The sequence below is a fragment of the Megalobrama amblycephala genome, linkage group LG9 (assembly GCF_018812025.1).
Source record: "Megalobrama amblycephala isolate DHTTF-2021 linkage group LG9, ASM1881202v1, whole genome shotgun sequence".
NCBI classification, from domain to species: domain Eukaryota; kingdom Metazoa; phylum Chordata; class Actinopteri; order Cypriniformes; family Xenocyprididae; genus Megalobrama; species Megalobrama amblycephala.
Window position 1 is genome coordinate 43,229,997 of NC_063052.1, and position 19,450 is coordinate 43,249,446.

The 19,450-nt window shown below is 34.6% G+C and overlaps 2 protein-coding genes and 1 long non-coding RNA gene across 4 annotated transcripts; 2 read left to right on the top strand and 1 right to left on the bottom strand.

Moving 5' to 3' along the window:
* Positions 1-5: 5 nt before the first annotated feature.
* On the top strand, positions 6-8,960 carry tmem79a (transmembrane protein 79a). Of its 2 annotated transcripts, XM_048203434.1 has the most exons (6): positions 6-132; positions 346-518; positions 2,371-2,902; positions 4,239-4,424; positions 4,620-4,842; positions 7,770-8,960. In XM_048203434.1, the coding sequence occupies exons 3-6, from the start codon at positions 2,476-2,478 to the stop codon at positions 7,960-7,962; spliced, it is 1,029 nt and encodes a 342-aa protein (XP_048059391.1). In that variant the 5' UTR covers positions 6-132; positions 346-518; positions 2,371-2,475; the 3' UTR covers positions 7,963-8,960. The 2 variants fall into 2 exon arrangements, with proteins under 2 accessions (XP_048059391.1, XP_048059390.1); XM_048203433.1 differs by having other exon boundaries at positions 108-518.
* LOC125276035 (glycosylated lysosomal membrane protein) lies at positions 8,913-15,021 on the bottom strand. The gene is made up of 6 exons (XM_048203432.1): positions 14,860-15,021; positions 13,616-13,888; positions 13,318-13,512; positions 11,830-12,048; positions 11,413-11,678; positions 8,913-9,811 (listed from the first exon to the last, which is right to left on the bottom strand). The coding sequence occupies exons 1-6, from the start codon at positions 14,944-14,946 to the stop codon at positions 9,640-9,642; spliced, it is 1,212 nt and encodes a 403-aa protein (XP_048059389.1). The 5' UTR covers positions 14,947-15,021; the 3' UTR covers positions 8,913-9,639.
* Positions 15,022-15,140: 119 nt separating this feature from the next.
* Positions 15,141-19,235, top strand: LOC125276037. The gene is made up of 5 exons (XR_007186572.1): positions 15,141-15,383; positions 16,336-16,382; positions 17,088-17,381; positions 17,677-17,706; positions 17,804-19,235. It is a non-coding gene; the product is annotated as an uncharacterized LOC125276037 (long non-coding RNA).
* Positions 19,236-19,450: the final 215 nt, after the last annotated feature.

Genomic DNA, 19,450 nt, shown 5'->3' on the forward strand with positions numbered 1-19,450 from the left:
GCTGTTACGGCGCATGCAGCACTGTGATTGGCTGAGGGAGCTGTCACTCAGCAGCGGGGTAGTTCGGTTTCACTGCGCCTGACTCGCACACATGTGCAGCGCTGGTAAACAACAGAATAGTTGTTGTGAAAAGTATGTTTATTTATACATATGCTAGTTTTGATTCCTATTATACTGAGCTTTAGTTCAGTACAAGCAGAATTTAATATTTAATTTCTAGTGCACTTATTTACTGCCTTAATTTTTAACATGATGAATGAAGTAAATCTTGCGAAATTAAAAGTAAAATCCTATACGTCATACATGCACTAGTTTAAAATCAGCGCGAGGTGTTTCTATTTCTAGGCGTCGACGCGAGTCACGTGATCCCGAGAGAAATTGATTTACCTGCGGTCTGACCGTCGCACCTGTACGAGTGTGTGATCACAGATCCTGATCGAGGCTCACACTCCTGATCTGTCATTATAAGTTATAATATTCAATATACATTCATGATATTCCTCTCAGTGGAGTGTCAGGTAAGAAACTACAGCTTTTTACCTTCATTCTCGGATTGTTTGGAAAGTTTCATGGGAAATAATCTCACATCAAGAGTTTGTTGTTTAAGCCTCAGATTCTTAGGCGTTTTAATAGCAGCATGTACTTGAGTTTGCTTTAAATGAATCATTTCCCTTTAATTACAGTGTGTTGTTATAGTAGTGTTGTGTTTATTTCTGTTGTATTTCCGCGAGTTCAGGTCAAACTGGTGGAACTGCATTCATTACAGCTAGTGTAACAATGTGGACACTGAGTGAATCAGAGTAACACTTCACAGTGAAGTATTGTGTGTTTTTAAGTGCTGTATGTGACTAATGCATGAGGAGTCTGTTCTCTGATAACTTTGATCCATGTGAACTTTTGTGTTCGACTAATTCATAAAATGTAATATAAGTGTCTCCAGAATGTGTCTGTGAAGTTTCAGCTCAAAATATCCCACAGATCATTTATTATAGCTTGTCAAATTTGCCCCTATTTGGGTGTGAGCAAAAACATGCCGTTTTTGTGTGTGTCCCTTTAAATGCAAATGAGCTGCTGCTCCCCGCCCCCTTTCCAGAAGAGGGCGGAGCTTTAACAGCTCAACAACAACAAAACTGGAGAATCTCACGCAGCCAAAATGACGAATAGGCATGTAACAGTATCAAATTTTCATGTTGCGATTAATTGCTGAAGCTTTTATCACAGTATACAATATTATCACGATATTGACATAAGTTGCAAAAAAAGTGTTGTCATAGTATAACAGGTTTAAGAACTCTTTTTGTAATAAAAAAAACTCTGAATGTTTAAACACAATAATATAATACACAAAATATTTAAAGCAAAATTTTCAAACAGATTAAAGTGCAAAACAATTATAAAGAACAACAGGAAACACTATATAAGGTCTCATTATTTAATGCATTAATTAAGATTGAGCAACAGCTACATTTGTTACAGAAAGTGTTATTTTTTGTTAATGTTAGTTAAGAAACACAACTGATCGTTGTTAGTTTTATCTCAGGTCCATTAAATAAGTTCTTTTGATTTTAGTAATGTTATTAAACAGTAACTAAGAAATTAACATTAACTAAGAATAATAAATGCTTTATAAGTATTTTTCATTGTCAGTTTGGTAATAATGAATTAACATGTTAACTAATGAAGCCGTATGTCTCAAAGTTTTACTGAACAATAACAAATAATCAGAGAATTTCTAATCATTAGGGTATGTTGTAGTCCAGATTAAAATAGAAAAATGATTAAGTTTGAAAATAAATAGCCTATTAAGTCTTTAAGTATTTGGTGCTGTGATGAACAACATTGAGATTACAAAAAAATAAATGGCTGTTTGAGGCAGTAGAGCAGTTGGTTTGTTTGCAGGGTTTCCGGGGTAACCGCTGCATTTCTGCTGTTCCATCAGCGCCCTCTGCTGTTAGACAGTGAACGTGCACTTTTATTCAGCGCGTCTCCTTTCAGCCATGTGCTTCTCGTGCACGTTGGGCTTGTTTACATCTCTTTGACGCAGAATACAGCGGTGTTGTGCATTTTATACGGTTGATGTGGAAAGTATTCTTAAATGCATTATAAATATTTCAATAATTGGTAATAAATTGTTATTTATGGTATTTTGAAATGCCCATGATAACAATATCGTGCATATTCATTATCGCAATATATCGTCAAATATCGGCACATGTCTAATGACGACAGTGTTCAGCCTTACATTGTTCAAACCGGAGTCGGACACTGATAAATATGTCAAATATTTCTAAATATTGCACTAAAACTGTTCATTTTGAACTGATCTATATTTCCAGAAGATGTTTGAAATCTCTCTCTCTCAATGTTTAGGACAATGGAAATGTGAATCCTGTATATTCATCTTGAACTCTGTTCTGAGTGTCGTTGGTCAGTTTCATCGGTCAGTCCAGCTCAGAAACACAGACGGACTCCAGCATGACGGATAAACCTGAAACATCTGAAGAGATCAAACCTCTGAACCTCCCTGATCTGACCCGATCCGATGGAGATGTTCAGGGAGCCGACAGCAGGACGGAGAGCACCAGAGAGCTGGAGCGACGAGACGACTGGACGGAGACTGAGGAGAAGAAGTCACAGCACAGAGACGACGACGGTTCACTGGCTGACGATGAGGAGGAAGGTGATGAAGTTGATGGGAACGGGTCGCAGGACTCCTGGCTGCCAGAGAAAGCGGTGCAGTCGTTCACTCCGAACGTGACGATCGTTCAGCCCACGGGACGAGAAGACGTTCAGATGCAGGAGATCCAGATGGAGAAGATCCCTCTGTATGTGCAGAACTTCCACACAAACCCTCCACAACACTTCCACCCGCCCTGGATCGACGATATAGACAAACCTGGAGGTAAATGATGCTTCTGAACAACTGCAATCTGTCAGATTTGTGCAGGACAACAAATCACTACAGCATAATATGACACTCAAACCCTGAACTTTAAGATGTTTGTATGAATACAGGAGTATGTGTTAGAGTAATTGTGTACTGCTTGTATATACTGTAGGCTATAGTAGATTATTAGATTTAAAAATAGCATGCAACAGTATGAAGTGCTCACAATTCAGCGTTCCTTTATCATTGCGGAAACAAATGCATTCATCTCTAATTATAGTAATCAAAGTCTAGACAAATAATTAGTTGAGATAAAAGAGTATTGGTTTCTGTTAAAAACTCTTTTCTGATTCATTTATTGCATTGAAACTGAGTTATTTTAGTATCACTGATTATACTATATTCATATTTTGAATTAGTTTTTATTTTAATATTTTCCATTTCCAATTTTAGTTTTAGTAATGCATTTTTTTAGTTTTTGTTTCTTTTTAAATGAGTCTATTATTTCAGTTTTAGTTATTTTAGTACTTAAACTAAACAAAAATGAGAAATGTTGCCTTGGCAAAAAGATTAATTAAGATACTTTTTTAAATATATATTTTAGTGTATTTCAGATGTTTATTTTTTAAATATTCTATATTATTTTAGTTAACTTTTTTTTATTTCAAGCAATTTTTTAAAATAAGTTTTGTATTATTGTTATTAATTAATGATTATTTCAAGTTGCAAAAATGTTTTTATGGTTTTAGTTTCATTTCTAATTATAGTAATTGCATTTTGTGCAAAATACTTTAACTTTTGTTTAATGGCAGTCTAATCAAATAATTATTAAGACAAAACAATGAAACTGATGTTATTTTACTGTCATTGATTATACTATTATACATTTTATTAATATTTTGAATTTTTTATTCTATTTTTTCCATTTTCAGTTTAATTTTAATTAAAGTTTTAGTAATGTAGTGGTTTTTGTCATTTTTGTTTCTTTTAAAAGTGTCTATAGTTTTAGTGTTTTAGTTATTTTATTACTTCAAGTTAAAATAAACAAAAATGAGAAATGTTGCCTTGGCAAAAACATGAATTAAAATACTTTAAAAAAAAGTTATAATATTTCAAATATTCAAATATTCCAATATTTTTTTAAATACATTTTGTTTTATTATTTTTTATCAATTAACGATTATTTCAAGTTGCAAATTTGTTTTTGTTTTTTTTGTTTTTTTTAGTTAATAATAACCCTGGGTCAAGTAGAGTGCATTGCATTGTGGGATATATTGCAGTATTGCAGCACATTTTTCTTCAGTGCTGATTTGATGAAAGTGTTTGTGTTGATCATCTCTCTCTCTCTCAGACAGTTATTGTGTGGAGGTTGTGCGGTTGTGCGCGTGTGTAACGGCTGCCGCGGTCATGTTCCCGTTACTGACGTGGGGCGGGTACAAGCTCCTCCCCTTTGACGCCCCGCCCCTCGACAGCACCCCCCTCAGGCTGGTCTACACACTGCGCTGTGCGTTTTTCGCCAGCATTCCCATCATTCTGGGTGAGGATCTATAAAACATAGATATATACTCTACTATGAAAAGTTTGGGATTGGTAAAGTTTTCTAATGTGTTTAAAAGGCACCAAGGCTGCATTTATTTGATCAAAAATATAGTAAAAACAGTATTATTGTGAAATAATATCTGTTTTCTATGTGAATATATAGTAAACTGTAATGTCCGTCTGTCTGTTTCAGGTGTGCTGGTTCAGGGCGTGTCCCGTCTGAAGTTTGGGACGCTGAGGCCTCTGTTTGACGGGACGTGGGAGAATCGTGAGGTCTCCGTTCACGGACACTACGTCCGAGACTCACTCCACCTGTACCTGCTCTACTTCCTGCAGCTCGCTGTCATGGCAACATACACCCAACAGGAAACGCTCAAACTGGTGCCGCTGCTCACCATCATCTTCGTGATTGGCAGGTGTGTGTCGGGGAAGATTACTTTTAAGACTTTCAAATGTAACATTTACATGATTACAGTACTGTTACTTTTAAATTGGAAAAATTTTACTTTTAAGACTTAAACGTAACATTTACATTATTGCAATAATGTTACTTTTAAATCAGAAAATGCTACTTTAAGACTTTTAAATGTAACATTGACATTATTGCAATACCGTTACTTTAAAATTGGAAAGTGTTACTTTTTATAATTAAATGTAACATTTACATTATTGCAGTATACTGTTACTCTACAATTGGAAAACTGTTACTTTTAAATGGGAAAAAAATTTTCTTTTAGACTTAAATGTAACATTTACATTACTACAATACTGTTACTTTTAAATCAGAAAATGTTACTTTAAGACTTTTAAATGTAACATTGACATTATTGTAGTACTGTTGCTTTAAAATTGAAAAAAAATACTTTTAAATTGAAAAAATGTTACATTTAAGTATTAAAAGTAACATTTTTCAATTTAAAAGTAACATTTTGTAACATTGTAACATTGACATTATTGAAGTAGTGTTACTTTTAAACAAGAAAAATGTTACTTTTAAACTGGAAAATTGTACTTTTAAGACTTAAATGTAACTTTTACATTTTTGCAATGCTCTAATCTTTACTCATTTTCAGCTGTTGGTCTAAGTAATAGTAAATAAAAAATTTAAAAAGTAAATAAATAAATAAATTGAAATGTTACATGTTTCTTATTTGGAAACACTTTTAAATGTAACATTTACATTGCAATACATTGTTACATGGTGACATGGATATTATGTTGTGTTCTCAAAAAGTAACACTTTACTTGTTTATTCCAAAAATGACTCCATGCATGAAAACTTTGAAATTGGAAAATGTTACTTCTAATACTTAAATGTAACATTTACATTATTGCAATACTTTTACTCTACAATTGGAAAACTGTTACTTTTAAATTACAAAAAATGTTACTTTTAAATCTGAAAATTTTACTTTTAACACTTAAATGTAACTTTTATATTAGTACAATACTGTTACTTTTTAAATCAGAAAATGTTACTTTAAGACTTTTAAATGTAACATTGACATTATTGTAGTACTGTTATGTTAAAATTGGAAAAATGTTACTTTTAAATTGAAAAATGTTACTTTTAAATTGAAAAATGTTACTTTTAATACTTAAATGTAACATTGACATTATTGCAGTACTGTTATTTTTAAATGGGAAAAATGTTACTTTTAAACTGGAAAATTTTACTTTTAACACTTAAATGTAACATTTACATTATAGCAATGCTCTAAATCTTTACTAATTTTCAAATGTATGTCTAAGTAATAGTAAATAAATCATTTAAAAAGTAAAAAAAATAATAAATTGAAATGTTACGTTTCTTATTTGGAAACGCTTTTAAATGTAACATTTACATTGCAATACTCTAAATTGTTACATGGTGACATGGATATTATGTTGTGTTCTCAAAAAGTAACACTTTACTTGTTTATTCCAAAAATGACTCCATGCATGAAAACTTTGAAATTGGAAAATGTTACTTCTAATACTTAAATGTAACATTTACATTATTGCAATACTTTTACTCTACAATTGGAAAACTGTTACTTTTAAATTACAAAAAATGTTACTTTTAAATCTGAAAATTTTACTTTTAACACTTAAATGTAACTTTTATATTAGTACAATACTGTTACTTTTTAAATCAGAAAATGTTACTTTAAGACTTTTAAATGTAACATTGACATTATTGTAGTACTGTTATGTTAAAATTGGAAAAATGTTACTTTTAAATTGAAAAATGTTACTTTTAATACTTAAATGTAACATTGACATTATTGCAGTACTGTTATTTTTAAATGGGAAAAATGTTACTTTTAAACTGGAAAATTTTACTTTTAAGACTTAAATGTAACATTTACATTATAGCAATGCTCTAAATCTTTACTGATTTTCAAATGTATGTCTAAGTAATAGTAAATAAATCATTTAAAAAGTAAAAAAAATAATAAATTGAAATGTTACGTTTCTTATTTGGAAACGCTTTTAAATGTAACATTTACATTGCAATACTCTAAATTGTTACATGGTGACATGGATATTATGTTGTGTTCTCAAAAAGTAACACTTTACTTGTTTATTCCAAAAATGACTCCATGCATGAAAACTTTGAAATTGGAAAATGTTACTTCTAATACTTAAATGTAACATTTACATTATTGCAATACTTTTACTCTACAATTGGAAAACTGTTACTTTTAAATTACAAAAAATGTTACTTTTAAATCTGAAAATTTTACTTTTAACACTTAAATGTAACTTTTATATTAGTACAATACTGTTACTTTTTAAATCAGAAAATGTTACTTTAAGACTTTTAAATGTAACATTGACATTATTGTAGTACTGTTATGTTAAAATTGGAAAAATGTTACTTTTAAATTGAAAAATGTTACTTTTAATACTTAAATGTAACATTGACATTATTGCAGTACTGTTATTTTTAAATGGGAAAAATGTTACTTTTAAACTGGAAAATTTTACTTTTAAGACTTAAATGTAACATTTACATTATAGCAATGCTCTAAATCTTTACTGATTTTCAAATGTATGTCTAAGTAATAGTAAATAAATCATTTAAAAAGTAAAAAAAATAATAAATTGAAATGTTACGTTTCTTATTTGGAAACGCTTTTAAATGTAACATTTACATTGCAATACTCTAAATTGTTACATGGATATTATGTTGTGTTCTCAAAAAGTAACACTTTACTTGTTTATTCCAAAAATGACTCCATGCATGTTTCTTTATGACATACAAACTGAACAAAAGTCGTTCATGAACCACTCTCACATAAACTGTCACATTCATTTAAATGTTGCTCATTGAATCTTGTGTGTTGTCGATCCTCAGGCTGATCTACTGGGTTTGCGTGGCGTTGGGCAGCAGCGTACGAGCGCTCGGTTTCGCGCTCTCGTTCCTTCCTCTGCTTGTTCTGCTGGGAGCAAACCTCTACTTCATCGGCTCTGTGAGAGGACAGGAGGCGGTGTTTGATGTGGCCCCGCCCACCACAGCCCCACCCCCAAAACCAAGGTGGTGGGGGTGAACACAATGACACGTTCAGCATCTGAATAATCAGAACGATCACTTAAACAAATGTGGGTGCGACTTTGCTGCTGACGTCCACCTCCGTCCAGCCAGACAATCAAATAATGAAGACTGAAAGACTGGAGAATCATTCAGTAAAGACTCTCTTGCACTGAAACTCAATATGTGTCATGAGACTAAACCTGTTTAACTGCTGTAAACCCCGGTGGTTTGGGCTTTCACGATCTGACCTCAATATTTACTCAGTTAGTAGAGGAGTGACTCTCACAAAGCCTGTCATGATCACATTTTACCTTGAAATCAAAAGAAAGAACTGGCAACTTATAGCCTTTCTATATAATGCATTATAAACGTATTTTAATTCACCTTATAATGCATCATATGACCTCATGAATAATTGTAACCACAGTTATAATACATTATTATACTTATCTATTCATTCAACACCCCTTCAGAAAGTATAATGCATTAAAACGCATGAAAACTTCCAAGTGGAATCTGAAAATATTATAATGCATTTTAACTTTGGTTACAGTTATTTATGAAAAGATAATGCATTAAAATGTACATTATACATAAAGGCTATATTTTGCTTGTTTTTAGGACCATTATGATGCCTTTCTTTTATTATTACATGAGAATTAAACACATTTCTCTCCCAAATTTTCAACATTCTTATTACTGTAAAGTGAAATTATAGAGATATGTGTTCAATATTCATGCAGATGTCACAATACAAGCGTAAGAATCCTAAAACGGGCCTTGAAATGTAATTTGTAAGCCGGATATGTTGGATAATAGAGTGTTTTACAGAGAAGTATTTTGATGTTTAATGTTTCAGACATGCATCATGCAGTTATTTATGTCATGATGTGATTATAATTGTTGATTTGTGCCATATTCCTCATATGTTTGTCCTAATGCAGTCTTGCTTATGACTTCACAGTCTGATGTTTCCATCTTTATTGAATGTTTATGAATAAATGATGCACAGGATGTTTGATTGACAGGTAATAAACATCACAGAGAAGAAGCTTATATAGAGAAAAAAAGTTTTTGAATCCATATTTACAGATTTATAAGTCACTGGCGGTGGCAAAAACAGAAAGATTTCAGTGTTTAAACGTGGTGCAAATCAATGTTTACAAAAATGCAATTTACAACAAAGCAGCAGAGTTCTCCTAAAATCATCTGATGAACAGGAAACACTAAACCTACTGAAGTCTGAATCCCTGAGAACCTCCATCAGTGCTTTCATTCCTCAAAACAACTGCATATATTTCAGGATTAAAGAGAAATTCATGTTTTTTAAAATAACTGATTATACAAGCAGGATTATTATTATTAATTATTATTATTATGGGACACAGAACAAACAAGCATCATGTCTAAAAATAAAATGAACAAAATCAAATAATCACTTGATTTGTTCTGTGGCCAATCAGTTTGAAGTATAAAGATGTAAAAAATTCAATATGTAACATGTTTAAATCAAAAAGACGTCATGATATTTTCATCCAGAGAGAGTTTGTCTGTGCAAATGTTCAGGCACATTCAGACATCATCCTCAGTAACGTGCGTGTGATCGTTCTTATCGTCCGGTCAGGGGTGAGTGATCTCGTCACTGATTGGCGTGTGTGTGTGTACATTAGGGCGGGGCTTGTACCATGAGGACTCAGTTGATTGGCTCGTAGCCTGACCCATGTGTCATCCTCTTGCGGACATAAACAAACACTCCACCCACGATGATGATGGCCAGCGGAGTGCCAAGTCCAACGGCGATGATGATAATGATTAACGTGGAGAATGCATCGGCCGGAGGTTCGCCCATGCCCATTAACACCGTCCTGAGAGTAAAACAGACACAGAGTTCAGAGGTCAGACGAACACTGTTCAAACAGATCAAACACTGTCATACAGGAAATACTATTTAATATGAGGTACTGTTTGTTTAATGTGTTTTAGAGCTGTTGTTCAGTTTCTGGTGTGTCGTTGTAAAGTTACTATAATTCAGTCATTGGTAGTTAGACATTTGAGCGGCCCGTCGACCTCTGACTCAACCAATCATGTGAGTTTGGGGGCGGGGCTATCTGACTGACAAGGGGCGTGTTCATGAAACTTACTTCACTTGTAAACCATTTAAACATGAGCAGATGTATTTTACTCAATGAAACAAACTGCACATATTTACTAAAAAAAGGTGAAAATATGTGCTTTATTGTTGTAATTAGTGGAAAACTGCAGTCAAAGGTCATTCATGCAAAAAGATCAATAAAAAATTACAAAATTACAATCAACAAAATCATTTCATATTTATTTAATATATAGTATTTTTAATATCTAAATATTTTTAATATCTTTAAATATTCAAAAACAATATTTTTGTCAATAGACAATAATTAAATTTTTATTTAATACATAAAATTAAATATTTTTAATTAATATATTAAATAATTATACTAACAGATACTAATCAGCAAGAATGGGGTAAAAAAGTAAATGACAAAAAAAACAATAGAAAATTACAATCAATAAAATTAAAATGTAATATGTATCAATTAAAATATTCAAAAGCAAAATAGATAAAATAAAATATTATTTCTTAGATATTAATCAGCAAGTATGGGAAAAAATAAAGTTACAATTAATAAGATATCAATTTAATATATATATATATATATTAATATATATATTAAACAATATATATATATATATATATATATTTGAATATTTTTTAATATTTAATAATATTTAATAGTTTTTGAATATTTTTTATATATATATATATATATATATATATATATATATATATATATATAGTATTTTTTATATTTACAATTCAAATATTAAAAAATAAAAAATATTCAAAAACTATTACAAATATTCTTTATATTTTTATATTTTCTTATTTCACAACAAATACTAATGGGCAAGTATGGGTAAAAAATAAATGATGAATTAAAAAAAGAACCAATACAAAATTATTTTATATGTATTTAATATATAGTATTTTTAATATCTTCAATTTAAATATTCAAAAACAATTTTTTATTTTTGTCAATAGATGATAATTAAATTTTTATTTAATACATATAAAATTAAATATGTTTAATTCATATAATAAAAAATTATAATAACATATACTAATCAGCAAGTAAGCATAGGTAAAATAAACGATGAATTAAAAATTGCTCAATTAAAAATTATTTTACAGTTGTTTTCTGTTGCCGTCAGTAATTTGACCGTTTTTTTATTCATTTTATTTAAAGTGAAGGTGTTTGATCATAATAATAAACTGTAAAATAACAGTGTTTTTCTGTAAAACATTAAATGAAAATTTCTGTAAAAGTTTTAGTATTTTATTTTTTATTATATTTCACTTTAATTTTACAGTTTTTGGCAGCCAGTCGTTGACAGTTGTATCAGTACTGTAAGTGTGTCCACTCACCAGCTGACGTATCGGGTGTCGCTGTAGAAGACGGGGTCTTTATCGATGCCGAAGCTGATGTTGAGCCCGTGGATCTGAGGATCGTCTCTGAAATAGGCCCGGACCAGAGCGGACGGAGGGACGCGGCTCACGGACACCAGCGGAGAGTGTCTGCAGGGCGTGGCGTCCTCAAACACCGGCTCAGGCTTACGGTACGCCACGGGCTTCCACTGAGAGAAACCCCACGCTCCGCTGGAGTTGAGCGGGAACGAGACCCACTGAGACACCTGAGAGAAGACACCACCACATGACAGGACATGAGTACTGCAGTAATTATCATAAATGATTTATGTTCCTCATAATCCTGAATCAGAATAACTTCATCAGAATTACTTCAGCGACATCTCCTCTCTGATGACGAGGCAGATAGGTTTGTACCTTGAAGATGGAGGGAGTGTACTCATCATCTATGGAGCTGCGGACATCAACTCTTCCCTGGAATCCAGAGTCACCGACCGACTGAAACTCCAGAGCGAATCTGGAGTCGTTTCCTCGCGGTGTGACTCCCTCCAGCCAGACGCGGAGCTGCGAGGAGTTGGCGTTATGAAGGAGACTCGGCCACGCCTGCTCCCGACCCGCCGACTCAAACACTGAGAACTGATGAGAGCGAAGAACAAACATTAACTAGATGAAAAAGTTTGTCGAGACAAACTGTAAGTTGGCTTGAAAAAGCCGGTCCAGAAAGATTAAAGTAGTTTATAAAGTTTAAAGTTTTCAGTTTGTTTTAGTTTAGAAGTTTTGATTCTGAAGTTTAGAAGTTTAGATTCTGAGTGGTCGCTAGGGTGTTGCTATGTGGTTGCTAGGGTACTTGGGGTGGTTGCTGAGGTGTTGCTATGCAGTTGCTAGGGTACTCAGGGTGATTGCTAGGGTGTTGCTATGCGGTTGCTAAGATATTATGGATTGTTGCTAGGGTGTTGCTATGCGGTTACTAAGGTATTCTGGGTGGTTGCCAGGGTGTTGCTATGCGGTTGCTAGGGTACTCAGGATGGTTGCTAGGATGTTGCCAGGGTGATTTGTGTGGTTGCTAGGCAGTTGCCATGGTTTTCTGGGTGGTTGCTATGAGATAGATAGATAGATAGATAGATAGATAGATAGATAGATAGATAGATAGATAGATTTAATTAATAGTTTGATAGATAGATAGAGTCAGGGTACTCAAGGTGGTTGCTGAGGTGTTATGTGGCTGGTAAGGTGTTGCTATGTGGTTGCTAAGGTATTCTGGGTGGTTGCTATGTGGTTGTTAGGGTACTCGGGGTGATTGCTAAGGTGTTGCTATACGGTTGCTAAGGTATTCTGGGTGGTTGCTAGGGTACTCGGGCTGGTTGCTAGGATGTTGCCAGGGTGATTTGTGTGGTTGCTAGGCAGTTGCCATGGTGTTCTGGGTGGTTGCTATGAGATAGATAGATAGATAGATAGATAGATAGATATGAGATAGATAGATAGATAGATAGATAGATAGATAGATAGATAGATTTAGTTTTATAGATAAAGTTTGATAGAGTCTGGGTACTCAAGGTGGTTGCTGAGGTGTTGTTATGTGGCTGCTAAAGTACTACGGGTGGCTGCTATGGTTTTGCTATGCAGTTGATAAGGTATTCTGAGTGGTTGCTAGGGTGTTGCTATGTGGTTGCTAGGGTACTCAGGGTGGTTTCTAGGGTGTTGCTATGCGGTTGCTAAGGTATTCTGGGTGGTTGCTAGGGTACTCTGGCTGGTTGCTAGGATGTTCCCAGGGTGATTTGTGTGGTTGCTAGGCAGTTGCCATGGTGTTCTGGGTGGTTGCTAGATAGATAGATAGATAGATAGACAGACGGATTTAATCATCTACATTCATCCTGTTACTGTCAGTCGTACTGCAGTTCTGCTTACTTTCAGACAGAGGGAGCCGTTGAGGAAGCTCTCTGATTTCTCTCTGCCGCATAACGTGATCACGTGATCCGACTGGTTGACGGTGGAGTTCAGATCCGACCAGATGAAGTTCTGGAGCTCGTAAGGAGGGTAGAAACTGGACTCTGCCGTCTTCTGCGGGTCGGCGGTGTTGTTGACATCATCGTACTCCCATAACTGAGACACAAACACAGCAGAATTCACTTCTCACATTCAGTTCTCATTTTACACAGTAGCAGAAGTGGTTCAGTTCCCTGATAATGCATGACATGAATCTCACTCTGGTGAACACTAGCGCAGAGCTGTAGGTCACGCTGCTCTCCGGCTCCACCCTCAGGCTGCCTGAGGAAGTGCTGTTGATGAACACGGGCCAGTTCAGCCGCACCGCAGACTCTGTGCTGTTAGTGTGGACCAGCAGCAGCGCTGGAGCGCCATGATTACACAGTAAGAAGTGAAGCGTGTCGTTGAGTCCCAGTCCTCGCGCATGAACCAGAACCGCTCCAGGAGGAAGAGACGAGGGAGGCTTCAGACCGGGGTTCAGCTCCAGAGACACCTGAGGAGAACAGAGGAGAGAGAGCATCAGCACATGCCCTCATGTTCCTGATAAAGCTCGTTTAGGACTTTATAGAGTTACAATAACAACATACAAACCCAATTAATTATTTGTAGTCAATAGATTTTTAATAAGGAAAACTTGATTGTACTGAGGAATATTAATTAACTATGTGTACTTACTGTAGGTTTAGCAGGATTAGGGTTTGATTAGAGTTTAGTTGCATGTAATTATGCATAATTTATAGTCATTACTATAGTAACATCATGTGACGTGTGACAAGGACACTAAAATAAAGTGTGACACAAAACTTAAGATTAAATGACACGTATAAAATAAAACATATCACTTTTTGTGGTGCAACAAATTAAAATGTTGGAAGAGCAAATGAACCAATCAGAAAGAAAAACATTATACTGATTTAATTAAACAATAATGTTGATCACTTTTCAATTTTAAGGTTACTGATAGATTGTCAAATATCTGTAATGCTGTGACTGTAAATGATTTGTAAATCAGTTCACATTCAGTTGATCTAGATTGAGATTATTATTCATTTTAATTCAAAATATGATAATATGACAACCAAGAGCAGGTTATGAGTTTAAAGGGACTTATGTATGAAACAACAGCACACATAAATCATTAATACACTAATTAATGTCACTAATTAAACTGAAATAAGATCTAGTTTCATCTAATCTTACAAAAACACACACAGATGAACCTGATAATCAACAGATAAAACAAAAATGAGCCAAAATGTTCAATTACACAACATGCTGTTTGAGACACAATACTATAGTAATGTTGTTGTTTTGGATATGCTCCATAACCTCCATAGATTAGAATAAAACTGTAAATAATAATGATTTTTCTAAACGTATTTGTCGGTTTTAAGGATTGTTTGTTGTTGCATCTTGATGAAGTTTGTTTGATTGTTCAGTTTTATCTCAGTGTTTTATTTGTACCTTCCGTCGAAATGTGTCTCCATTCCCCAGGAATCCAAACACAACAAACAACAGCGAGCAGATCAAACTCACTCTGAATATCCACATCTTTACTCTCTAAACACTGAAGAGGAAACAAGAAATGACATTCTGCTGTTTCAGATCATGTGACCCGTCCAATCACATGATCCAGACACGGAAACAGGTTTCAAAATGAGAGTCTTTCACTTTTTAAATTAAAAGTCTTTAAAAAAAAAAAAAACATTAGTTAATTGTTGAATTCATATGCGAATGATTAAATAAATAATTCAGTCACTGAACATCATGTAGTATTATGTTAATTTACCGATAGATCAATCTGCTTTGAAAGAATAACCAGTAGAGGAAAATATGAGGAAATAATGTTTCATATTTCAGGAAGCTCGAGATCACCTTTGGGATACTTTTAGTTTCGTTTTTCCGCGAAAATCTCTGAAGAAGATGTTGTCCTGAGGTTTACACAGTTTTGACGCCTGAACATGAAATTCATGCGGAACTTTTACAATGTAAGTTTTCATGCTTTTTTTATATATATATAATATAAATTAAGCTTGTTTTGTGTTTACCAATATTTGTGTTTCCGTTTATGGAAAACAACCTGACGCGGAAATAAGCCGCCATGATGAATCCATTATTTTTATTATTATCTCTGAGGTTATTAAATATAATTGTTAGATTGTTAGTGAGTTTCTAAAGCCTGTTGTTTGAGTTTGACTGATCATTTTCAGTGTTACACTGGAATCATTTATAAAATCAAAGAGATTATCCATGTAGAAGGCGACATTCTCGTGACCTTGAGCAACGTTCCCTAAAAGTTCTCTAAAGATGACGAAAATTCAGAAACTTTACAGAACATTCGGGATATAAAACGTCCTCTTTTGCTAATGAAAGTGCTGCAGTTCAAGGTTCCTTATATGATTTTAGGAGGATGTTCATTTTGGTTATTTTATGGTCACATAAGAACGTTACAATGAGGATATTTGGGAAGTAATCAGAACGTCCTATAGTAATGGTCCACTAAACATTCCCAGAACGTCCTGAATGTTCCCTGAAGGTTCACCAAATAACGTTCCCCAAACCTTAAAAGAACTCCACATCGTGACTTCCTCTGAACGTTCTGGGAACGTTACTAGACAACGTCCTTAAAGTTCACCCAAAAATGAAAATTTGATGTTTATCTTCTGCAGATAAACATCAAATTTTCATTTTTGGGTGAACTATCCCTTTAACACCAGTGGAGACGTTCTGATGTTCTGGGAACGTAAAATTTCTAGCAGGGATATAGTTTGATGTTTCTTATTTGATATTTTCATCATCTCAGATCCTCATGTGTCAAATATTTCAGACTAAATGTTTATAATGTTTTACCGTTCAGGAAAGTGTTTATCTCTGTATAAATGTGTTTGTGATTATTATCCTGAATCTGTGACATAAATCAGCTCTTCTGTTTCTCATCAGGTCCAGATGCTTGAATCTTCTGCTGTTGTGTTTGATACATTGTATCGGTCAGTATCATTTTTGTTTATAATTTGTAACAATCTTTGATTTTCAGTATTTATATTTTGCACCAAGTGACTTTGCTTGAAATAATGAACCTGTATTTTAAAGAGTGTTTCTCTGTGTTTTTTGTGTTCTTTAGTCTTTTTCTTTCATATACTGTATGTGGTGTCAATATACAATATACTAGATTGGTTTATCTTTTTATTATTATTATTATTATTATTATTATTATTAAAATTAAATTAAAATTGAGGTGCATTTGGATCCTGCTCTCTCGTGTCTCACGTTACAGATTCAAAATGAATCAAATCAAATCTACAGACAGAGATAAAGTCAGATTATCAGGTCGAGTCTGAGTCAGAAAGATCTGATTGATCCGGATCATTGGGTTCTTTCTGATTGGTTGATTTGTGAGCGGTTCTTTGGTTCAGTAACCCGTCTGGAGATGCTCATTGGCTCATTCAGTGTCAGGAGTGTGTGTGGAGACTGAGAAAAATCAAATCCAGTCAAATAACTCCAGAATAATGTGTGGATGAAGGAAGGGGTTTGTGCTGGATAGTGTTTAGATCCTGGAAAAAGATCAAAATCATGTTTTAGAGCTTGATTAAATGTTTGAGAGTTTGATGTCTTTTGCAACTTGACAAAGAAAAGGAAAACGTTTACAGTGTTGATACACAGTATTGATATGAATATTTTTTGTCTGTTTGCAGAATCCACTGAATCCTCTCCTCGATGTGTGACGGGGAACAAGGAGGCTGCGTCACTCTGTCATGTGAATTAAAGGACGGAAAGATTTATAGATATCGCTTTAAGCAGATTTTCAAACATTATCCCTATTTATCCGAATGAAAAAGATGGCAGGATATTCAAAAATGGATCATGTGACGTCATCATCAAGGATCTGAGATTCAGTGATGCTGGGAAATACATTCTGAGAATTCGTTACAAAAATAATCAGACAGAAGTGCAGCGACACACACTGGAGTACCAACTTGATATTCATGGTAAAGTCAAAACATTTTTTTATGGATTTCTTTTAGTAATAGTGTTGATCTTCATGAGGGACTGTGATAGAGACACTGAATGAGACTCATCCTGTCTAATATATTAGATCAGTCATCTCCAGTATGATCATTAATGAGTTTACACTGACACTGAGTTCTGGATTATGAAGGAGAAATCTTGATTACAGTGAGAGAAGATCAGTGGATGTTCAGAGATATTTGAGCTTATTTTAAAGCTCAGGTTTATTCATCATGATTTAAACAGCAAATACTAACCTTTCAATCTCCTCTACAGAAAAACTGCACACAGATGAAGAACAACGTAGTAAGTAAAACAGGAGTCAATGAAAACTTTACAAAATCTTTAAGCAGTGAGTTTAAAAATCATTTTAATAAATTTGTGTTCTCTTTCCTTCTTCCAGCTGTAGCGTCTAGGATTATTGTGCTGTGTGTGAGTGTAACTCTGCTGGCTCTGGTGATATCTGCTCTCATCTGGAAATACCGACGTCAGAACAGGAACGCAGAACATGAGCCTGTTCAAATGAAAGACATACAGTAGTCCAGAAGATCTAGAGACGACACTGATTGTTTGTAATCTGCCTTCAGAGTCAACAGATCTAGAGGATTGTCAGCATGTATGAACATTAGAGCTGGATGTTCTTCATGGTGACAGTATCTGCAGGGGTTCAGAGGGTCTCAGTGTCTCCTCACAGCAGAAGATCCTCGGTTCATCTCAGTCTGAGTCTCTTCTGTGTGGAGGTCACATGTTCTCCTCGTGTCAGTGTGGGTTTACTGCACACACTCCAGAGACACGCAGGTCAGGTGGACGTGCCACATTGACTGTGTGTGAGTTCAAGCCATGTAATGGGGAGGGTTGAGGACAGACCTGGCTACTTATCCCGGAAAAATACACTGCCATGAACATTAGTTTCTCACTGTTATGGGCGGCTGCTAACAGGAATCGCACAACAAGGGAGAGTTCAGGAACAAATCCACTCTGACACTCTTGTACGGCAAGAGACGGCCATAAAATCATCAAGAGTCAGACACGACTGGAAAAACCTAATGAGTTCAACACTTAGATAAAGTGAAGTAGAAAGACCTGCTGAACTGGAAACTGAGAGGTTACTACTGAATCCATCAAAACTCAAGTGTTCATAGTATAAACATTAGGTTTTTTGTATACATTTTGGCCTTAAAGCTTTTTTTTTTCACTTGTTTACTTGATTTTTTAAAGTATTTTCAATAGCTTTCTGTATTCAAGCCTTCTTGTACCTCAGTTACATCATGTGTACTGTATGAATTGAGGATGATTATAAACTGAGAAAGCAAATGTGACGAGCAGGGCGGCGAGAGCCGTGAGGGAACAGCGTGAGGCCGGTGACGCGAGCGATAACGAGCTCCACCTGTGAGGCACACCGGCCTTGAGTCTCAGTGCGCTCCAAACGGGATATATCGCCCTCTGAAGGGCACTTCGGAGAGAAAACAATCATGGCCGCCATATTGAAGGGTCGTTCCAAACCGAAGTGCTCAAATGTGGCCACTTCAAAGGGCCCTTCTGAATGAAGGATTTCGAAGGGTACAACTAATGGACACTTTGGGACCCCATGATCCTTTGCACAGGGAAGTTCTTTGACGTCACACAATGGGAACAGGAGGTTATAGGAGTTTGATTTTACCTACAAATGTATGTATAGTATTCTTCTATACTGCTGCAACATTTATACAAGTTAGATTTGGTACATTATTATGGTCAAAATGACATTGTACTTCAACAAAAATACTTTACAGCTCCTTTATCAGTCCATTCAAATGTTTAAAATACATAGACACAATATACAATATTAGGTGCAATAAACCAAAAATAAATAAACTGACGTTAAACAAAGGGCGCAGCTTGCACAATCTTCTCTTCCTTGACTGTCTCGTTAAGATGACGCAGAAGTGCTTTTTTTTTACCCCTACACCCTTCATCTCTTCAAAGCTCTCACTCCTGAGGGTAAACCCTTTGAAGGGATTAGGGCATATAGGGATGAGCCCTTCCGAATGGAACGCAGGGTCTCTCACGG